The 8,906-nt window shown below is 43.6% G+C and overlaps 1 protein-coding gene across 1 annotated transcript; it reads left to right on the top strand.

The window, feature by feature from the left end:
* Positions 1 to 300: 300 nt before the first annotated feature.
* On the top strand, positions 301 to 1,067 carry LOC127751145 (uncharacterized). Its single transcript, XM_052274251.1, has 3 exons — positions 301 to 539; positions 631 to 735; positions 811 to 1,067. The coding sequence occupies exons 1-3, from the start codon at positions 473 to 475 to the stop codon at positions 1,059 to 1,061; spliced, it is 423 nt and encodes a 140-aa protein (XP_052130211.1). The 5' UTR covers positions 301 to 472; the 3' UTR covers positions 1,062 to 1,067.
* The last annotated feature ends 7,839 nt before the right edge of the window (positions 1,068 to 8,906 follow it).

Consider the following 8,906-nt stretch of genomic DNA (forward strand, 5'->3'; position numbering starts at 1 on the left):
GAGCTATAGTGCTCGTCGGTCAGGTTGAACATTTAAAAGTGTGCAACACACCTGTTGAACACTTCCAACTATTCAAACTCGTGTTGCACACACAGAAGTGTGCTACACGGTGTTAAACACCTTGAAGTGTGTGTCAGTTGCACACTTTATATATCAGTGCAGTGGCATTCGTGCACCTCACGCACGTCACGTCAAAGGAGCCCTAAAGCGTTCTCTTGAAGCTACAGTTATGTGACAGCTTTACGATTGTATTTTTCCACGTTTAATCTTCAAAATGTAATGAGTGCGTTTGTTTCTTGCAGATATTCGTGAAATTCCACCACAGCGTTGTCCATCTGATTCAACCATCCCAGCATGCAGCTCTTTCATTGAAAATGTATTGGAATTGGCTGATGTTGAATTACCTGCTGTGGATTACATCTCAAACATACCATCATGCAGCACTGCTAAACAACATGAAACTGAGCCGAAAATGTTCAAAATGACTCGAGGGCTCAAAACCACTCAGTCAGTGCCGTCTGATGTCATGGAAGAAAGCTGTAAGTTCAAACTCACAGAAATAACAAAATTATTTTAAAAAGTGCTGGAGTCTTAAGCTGAATTGTTTTTCTTGTTTTTGCTTTTCAATAGACGTGGGGGATCTACCTAATCTGCCTACCATTGATTTACCAGACTCTGAGGTTATGCCGCCCATCAGCACAGCCTTGACTCCTGATGAACACTTGTTTGGAGAAGGTTTGTTTGTCTCCTGTTCATGCTGATTATTTTCTGGTGCCCTGCTAGATATTAATTATAAATTTGTTTTGTCAGATTATTTTGGGGAGTACAACAAAGATGATGACAGTGCCGAAACTACAACAAATTTGCATGACTTTATTACTGACGCACCCGAGTTCAATTATGAAGCAAGTGAAGAGGAGCAACCAGCACTCATATTAAGAAGGAATTACCTCTTTATACTGGAGCTTCTATTTCTGTTGGAGAAAGTTTGGCTTCTGTTCTTTCTTTTGTTCAGTGTGAACATATCAGTGGGGTTGGTTTGGGAAGACTTCTGTCTTTGATTAACTTACATTTGCCCCAACCAAACAATTTTATCAGGACTCCTGCTAAATTATTTCAAGTGATTGAAGATGTTGATGAGCCTGTTGAAATCCACTACTATTGCAGTACTTGTTATAAAATTAGGAAATCTGCCACAGATCTTTGTGAGAAATGTACTGATGAAAGTAGGGCTGTACTGTATTTTATCTCTTTTTCTTTAGTGCCTCAACTTCAAAAAATGTTTAAAAGGCCAGGATTTGTGCAGCTATTGCAATATAAGAATACTCGTGTAAAAGAAAACTTGGAAAATATGGAAGATATTTATGACTCTGTGCTTTATAAGGAATTTGAGACTGTTTGCAATCGTTCATCAACATTTCTCTTACGTGGAACACAGATGGACTTCAAATTTTCAATTCAAATTCTTATAGTCTGTGGCCATTTTATCTAGTGATCAATGAACTTCCCCCTGACAAAAGATATTTAAGTGAAAATTTACTGATTGCTGGTTTGTGGGGTGGGTTACACAAGCCACATCCAAATTTATATTTGCTACCAATCTACAAAAATATCAAACAGATAAGGGAAGGTTTCAGTGTTGAGGTGCCTGATGAGGGAGAAAAGCAAGTGAAAGCAACAGTATTGTGTGGTGTTTGTGATGCTCCTGCTACAGCCGCTTTTATGAATATGAAGACCTATTCCGGATTCTATTCATGTCCAGTTTGCCTTTGCAGAGGACAAAAACCAGGTGACTCTACCATATTTCCCTTTCAGGATGAGATACCACTCAGAAATATGCAAATGTATAAAAATCAAACAAAAGTAGCTGTAGAAAAAAGAGTAATAGTATCAAAAAATCAAAGAAATGATGAACTCTGTTTTGGAATTAAAGGACCTACAATTTTGTCAGATATTGTGTCAGATATTTTCAGGTCAATGGGAATTGATTCCTTACACTGCGCATATTTAGGCACTATGCGCCAATTACTTGTGCTTTGGTTTGATAAAGACTTTAAAGGTGAACCTTTCTCTGTTTTTCAGAAACTTAAATTGGTTTGCCTTAGAATTAAAAATCTAACTCCACCTCATTTTTTGCAGCGTTTGCCCCAAGGCATTGATAAATTAGTCCATTGGAAAGGAACTGAGTTTCGGTCTTTCCTATTTAATATTGCCCTTCCTGTCCTTCGTGATGTATTGTCCCCTGAATATTATGATCAGTTTTCATTATTTGTGCAGGGAGTAGGTCTGTTAAATAAATCTAGTATAAGTGAGAATGACCTCTCAGAAGCTTCTAGATTACTCACTGAATTTGTAAAAAAAATTGCTGCCTTGTATGGTATTAACCAAATGACTCACAATGTGCATATGATTCTCCACTATGAAAGGTGTGTTCGGCTGATATCTCCATTGTGGGCACAAAGTTGTTTTAAGTTTGAGGATATAAATGGCAGGCTCACTAATTTCATTCATGGAACAAGGCATGTGGATCTTCAAGTTCATGCCAAGCTTTCTATTTTGACCAGACTTCCTTTAATTGTGAACAAGCTTAGGCCATCTGAAGCAAAACTATACTGTGAAAGTCTAATCAGAAAAAGACAGAGGCTTAATGTTACTGAAGAAATTTCCCCTGGCATCTATTGTGTAGGTGCGTTTACTTCTGTTAGTCCAACAGACAATTGGATTTGTAATGTTTTTCGCTCTCAGAGTATTCCCATTGCTCAAGTTCAGTTATTTTCACGACTTTTAAAAAACAGACTACTTTATGTCTCTTCTGCCCAAAAGCGCGGTGAGCGAGTATCGTCTTTTGTAAAATACAAGCAAAATCAAATTGTCAAGTATGGTAATACAATGTGTTTTGTTAAAGTGCATTGCAATTGTGATAAGCCCTGTAGTTGTGAAACTAACTATATGGCAGTCATCAGACCACTCACATTGTTTCCTTTTGTCACTGGTGTCGTTACGGTTTCTCATCTGTTCCAATATGAGCCATTAATTGATGAAAATTTGTCAATTTCTTGTGATATGGTCCCTGTTTCCGACCTACAATGTGTAATGTTTAAAATTGAGTGTTCTGGGAACAACTATCTCTCCGAGCCACTGAATAAATTTGAATTAGAGTACGCAGGCATTACTTCTTTCCTATCGTACCCACTGAACCAAATAAAGCTTAGTCTCACTCTGAGCGCCGCTGCTGGGGCGGCCGGCTCTGGCACAGTAGCTCTTCTGAATTTCGCGGGCATTGGTCCTCCCTGGTGACGTCATAGTGCGGCGGGTTCGATTTGGCAACGCTGCACAGCGGCCTCTCAGCGCATGGGGTAATTATGGTGTATTTTTGATGTTAAAAGTGCCACTTTTACTACCATAAAAAGAGCGAAAGTACACCATATCTACACCAAACGCGTTTGAGGTAGATATGGTGTATATTTGGGGTACATTTTTGGTGTATTTCTGGTGTACATTTCGTGTCAATTTGGTGTTTAGAAAACACCAAATCTACCCTACCTTTATCCGGATTAGTTCCACACGGGGGCTTGAGCTGCTCGAGGAGCTGGTCGAATCTGAAGTGTCGGAGTCGTACACACGGAGCAGGTCCATCGCGATCGTTCTGGGGAGGATTCAGGCGAACAATTACGAGAGGCGCTGCCCCCTCCAACCCCCGCGAGGACCCTTCCCCTTCCCCGCCTCACCCCCGTGGCTGCCCGACGGGCATCGCGCCGACCAGCGTGCGAAGCAGCGGAGCCCTGTTGCCGGCTGGCTCGGGGTCGGGGGACTGCGCTGCTCCCCTCCCTCCTCGCCGTGCAGACAGCCAAGGCAGGCATGGCTACGATCCCTTTACCGCCTGGGCCTCCACATGCGAGGCCAGGGTGAACACCACGAGGTGCTCACTCTGGTTCTAGAGCATCTGACCACACTCGCGGCAAGTCGGGAGCGAGCAAAGCCGAGCCGAGCGTAGGTTAGGCGGCGAGAGCAGAGGTGAGAAATGGTCCCAACCCGGGCCCGACCCGGGCCAGCCTGGGTATGAGGTTCTTTGGTTGCCACCCTATTTTTGCCATCTCAATCCCATTGAAATGGTGTGGGGCATTGTGAAACGCCACCTGAGAGACCACATTGGCAGAAAAAATTACTTTTCGGATACAATGATGAGGACTATTTTAGTGGAGGGCTTTCAAAAGATAACACCTGGGGCTTGGGCAAATTGTTGTCAGCATTCCCACACAGATGTACTTCACCTCACTCAAGAAGAATTGCCGGCTCTGAAGCCTGAGTGAGGATGAGCACTTCAAAATGGTCATCAGTCTACAAGATTCCGATGAGGAGTATGAGATGGACAATCCACCTACTCTCACTGCTTCCACTGTATGTCAACACTACGTTGTAAATTAAATTATTATTCTTTTGTAATAGCACAGTTCCAGATTGTATTATGCATTTGTTGCAGAATGGTCCTGGTTTCCTCCCTCTTGTTCCTGTTGAAGGTGAAGTGATGCTCCACCTTCTACCTCTCACTGATTTCAATAGCGTATGTCAACTATAAATCATGAATTGAATCCCCGTGAGAAATACTTGAAGGGCTACAGGAAAGTTTTCCATGATGTGTGTTGTAAACTTAAAATTTGTAATTGTGAAGTTACAAGTACTTCATATCGACTTGGAATTCATTGACAAGCAAAAATGGGGAGTTGTAAATTTGCAAAATAATTTGTGAATCGAAATCAATAAATATCTTGTAAATCTACGAAAATATTTTTCACAGTGATTAATAATTGTAATAGCACAATTCCCGAGGTTGTATTATGCATATCATTTGTGTTTCCAGAATGGTCCTGGTTTCATCCCCCACATTTATGTGGAAACTGATGATGTGAAGTTTCACAATTCAAATTGTGCTGAGACAGATGTGCAGTCCCACTCTATCCCATCTTCCCCAGCTTCCACTGATGCACCTGATGTGTGTACACAATGACAGTTGAATTCAATTTTTAGAAGATCATTAAATTGCACAAAGCCTCATTATAACACATTAATCTCATTTTCACGGATGCAAGATGCTGCTACGGTTTTTGAGGTAAACTTTGTCACTCACCTAATGTTTGTTTTCCTTATTTCTGGACATGTGTTCATCTCCAATATTTTCACAGGGGGGAGTCTACATGGAGCAATCTGCTGCTGCCCTTTGGGATTTAATTGCCTCAAGGAGGATTTATGTTGGTGAAGTGGGACAAGCAGTGGCAAGCATTTTGCACCCTACCTTTCCCTCCTCAGTCCCTCACATTCCTGAGGATGTTCTCCAGAATCTCACACGAATCCCCTCTGCCATTGTTGAGGTGCAACTTACAGAAAGTAGTGTATTACCTCTAGCAACCAGCAGTGAAGTGCAACAGAACGATGCGCAACCTCCCGTTTCACCATTCATTAATACTCTGGGCATTATTTCATCTGTTGAGTTGTGTACATCTACATTTTTAGCCTACCCCTTTCCTATGAAAAAGCGATCTAGCTGGCTGATGCAAAATATCTGGTTTCATTCTGTTTGTTTGTCTGACTGTCTGTTCCATTAATTAATATGGGTTTTTGCTGTATGTATATAAGTAATTACAAGTCACACATATTTCGATGTCACAGGACTCTTAACTTCTTCCAAAAAAATGGAAATAATTCGACATGACCAAATCAAACTGTCACTCATGGTGAGCGATCTGGAAAGGCTGGCTCAAAAAAGATGGTTGAATGATCAGGTAAGGTTATGTCACTTTTACTTGAGAGGACCCATGGCATGGCATTTGCAAAGGAAAATCAAAGTGAGACAAATATGTTACCTCCCTGCAGATTATAAATTTCTATTTCGGCCTTTTAAATAAAAGAAAATCTGGTCGGGCTTATGTCTTCTCCACGTACTTCTACAAAACTTTGTGCAAACGTGGCTTTGACGTTGTGAAGAGGTGGACCAAGAATGTAAGTTCCTACCGTAAAACTGCATTTCAGCTTGCAATCATTTCTGCAATTTGTGAGAGAAATAATTTTTTTATTTCAGATGGATTTTTTATTTCATTCGAAGTAGCGCTCATCCCTATTCATCTGGCAGATACCACTATTGGGTACTATGTCAGCGGTTCCCAACCTCGGGGTCGCGACCCCATTTGGGGTCGCGAGAAGAAATTTTGGGGTCGCGGCGAGGGACCGGGGGTCGCGTGGGGTCGCGGCCAGGCTCCCACTGGACCTCACCGAAGGGGTCTTCCTATGCTAAAATATGGAAAAAATCACCGGTTGTTTTGCGCTTCCGACCCAGTTTGAGTTGAGGTAGGCGCACAGCCGGTGGTTTTTCCATGTTTCCACAGGAAGGGGTCCAGCAGCAGCCAGGCCGCGACCCCAGGTATACCTAGTTGACCCTTTACCCGCAGGAGCCCGTGGGGAGCACGGTAGACGGGAAACCCAGAGGGGTGTGAGTGAGTATGCAGCGAAACGCATTCTCTCGTACCATCCTACATTCTGCTTTATTGTTATTAAATGAGGATTTCTCTAAGAAATGCGAACATCTGCACTCTAAATGGGGAGGGATAGTTTTTGTACTTAGGTAAGATGTGTCTTTGCTCACTCCTTCATCAGAAACAAATTTGTATTTGATTTATAGATGTGCACAAAGACACATCTAGTCTGAACAAAAACTGTCCCTGGCCATTTAATGTGTGTGAGTTAACGACAAATTAAAAACCTATCAAAGGAACAGCATTCAATTCTACCTAAATCAATATAATCATTGGTGGGTTTTTTTCGGGGGGGGGGGGGGCTGGGGTCGCGTGGGGTCGCGACGTACACTCTATGGGGTCGCGAAAAAAAATTAGGTCCATTTTGGGGTCGCGAGCAAGAAAAGGTTGGGAACCGCTGTACTATGTGAAACCCAAACTAGTTGAAGATTTCAATTTACAACTCGGAACCTCACATACTAGTAGCGCTTACTCGCCACAGGAAAGCATTCACCTACGTAACCTGTGACACCACAGACGATCTCGCTTCTATCATCAATGAGATAAAGGACTATAAAATCAACAGAATTGCGCAAGCATTTCGAGGACGCGAAGAACCGTGGTGGTGAGAGTAACTTTTTCTCGCGCGCTGAGGCTGTGTATGGACCGTAGAAGGAGAAGCGTTCACGCCCGGTTCTACAGCAGATTGCATCACAGCAGATGCTGCCCGGAACCAAGACGATGTATATAAACATACGCAGCGCACCAGCGCCGCGTGCGAAAGCACCCGTGTCTAGTTTACCGCACATGGCCGACCCAAGCGTCTTGCAGGATTTCATTGACTACGCACACCCCGGAGTATCTACCGTGGATCAGAGCCTTGACTCCATGAAAGTGAATCATCTCAGTGACTTGAATTTGAACGTCACCAACGCCAAGATCAGGACTGACAAACTCAGGAATTACCAGCGACCGAAGTACCAACGATTGCGTCCGCTTTTACGCACGGCTATAGCCCCGGCTCGCCCCAATTGTGCGTTCGAGGTTCTCTTGGCATTTATCAAGAGAAATGATGATGTCCCGAGTATCGAGGGTCCGAAACACATGTCTAAACTTGTGGGAGACGTAGCTCGGGCGTTTGTGACTCGTACGTTTCAGACATGTCACTCTTCCTCACTTATTCTAAGAATAAGATCGTTGTGAATGATGCAGACATGCAGAAATGGTTGGATGTGGTGGACACGAAGGCGAGTGATGATCAGTTAAATCTGCGTGTGGAAATTATGCATGAGAAACTCTGTAATGAATACGCATATATGATTAAACCAACTGTCAAACCGGACCTGAGCAAGAATGCGACGCACGCTTATGCGGCTTTGCAAACGATTGCGCATCAGACGAAAGACATGAATGCGCTGTTTTGCCCGATATGGCAGGAAATAAAGAAGCGCCTGTTGGCAATCTTACCCCCGAACATAAAGCTTCTGTGTGATATGTCCCCGGAGGAGATCGCTGACGCCATATCTGCTCTGCCTAACAGTGAGAATTTTCAGAAATTTCCCAAGTTGGAGATTGATATTATCAAGTATGACAAGAGCCAAGGCTAGTTCGCGCTCGAGTTACGCCTCATGGAGCTTTTTGGCGTCTAATCTGATTACTTATTCCTCTGGCGTTGGGCCTACACGCACACAGTCTTGAAGGATAGGAAGAACGGTTTTTCCGCCTCCGTCTTCTTTCAGCGTACATCCGGAGATGCTTCAACATATCACGGCAATACGCTGTTCTTGATGGCAGCTGTGGAATATCTTTACTGCGTTCGGCAAACGCAACTATGCTTATTTTCAGGTGATGACAGTTTAACCGTCGGTGGCTATCTAAAACGGAAGTGAAAAAGAACAAACTCACTGATTTATCTGTTTCCGTCCGCTCAGTATGAGAAATTATCATGGTAGTTTGGTCCGATCCTAACCTCTCAAATATGGAGGGGAGCTCGAAACTGATCTGACAGTTTCTCATACCTGAAAGGCCTCGGAGGCACGTTATAAGCTCGACCAATCAGAGCCATAACGGAAACAGAAAGGTCAGTGAGTTTGTTCTTTCCCTTCTTCCGTTTTAGATTGCCTGGAACACCCTATTAGAGGCTGGGTGGCAAACCAAAATCTGACCGCTTTTCTGACGCTGGCTGCAGCAGGGGTGCGTGAGCAAATGAATTTCTTCAATTTATTTGGTGATGACTTGGAACTCTCCGAGTAAGTACAGGGTATTGGCCTAGGGCGCTCAGCGGAAGTAGAAGAACGAAAACGGAAGGTAGAAAGGCGCCCGGGCTGTCCCCCCTCCTCTCCTGGGCGGAGTGCGGGAGCGCCCGGGGAGAAGTGGAGGGCAGGCGGGGAGGAGTGCGGGCGC

The sequence above is a fragment of the Frankliniella occidentalis genome, unplaced genomic scaffold (assembly GCF_000697945.3).
Source record: "Frankliniella occidentalis isolate FOCC.00 unplaced genomic scaffold, Focc_3.1 Scaffold363, whole genome shotgun sequence".
Lineage (NCBI taxonomy): Eukaryota > Metazoa > Arthropoda > Insecta > Thysanoptera > Thripidae > Frankliniella > Frankliniella occidentalis.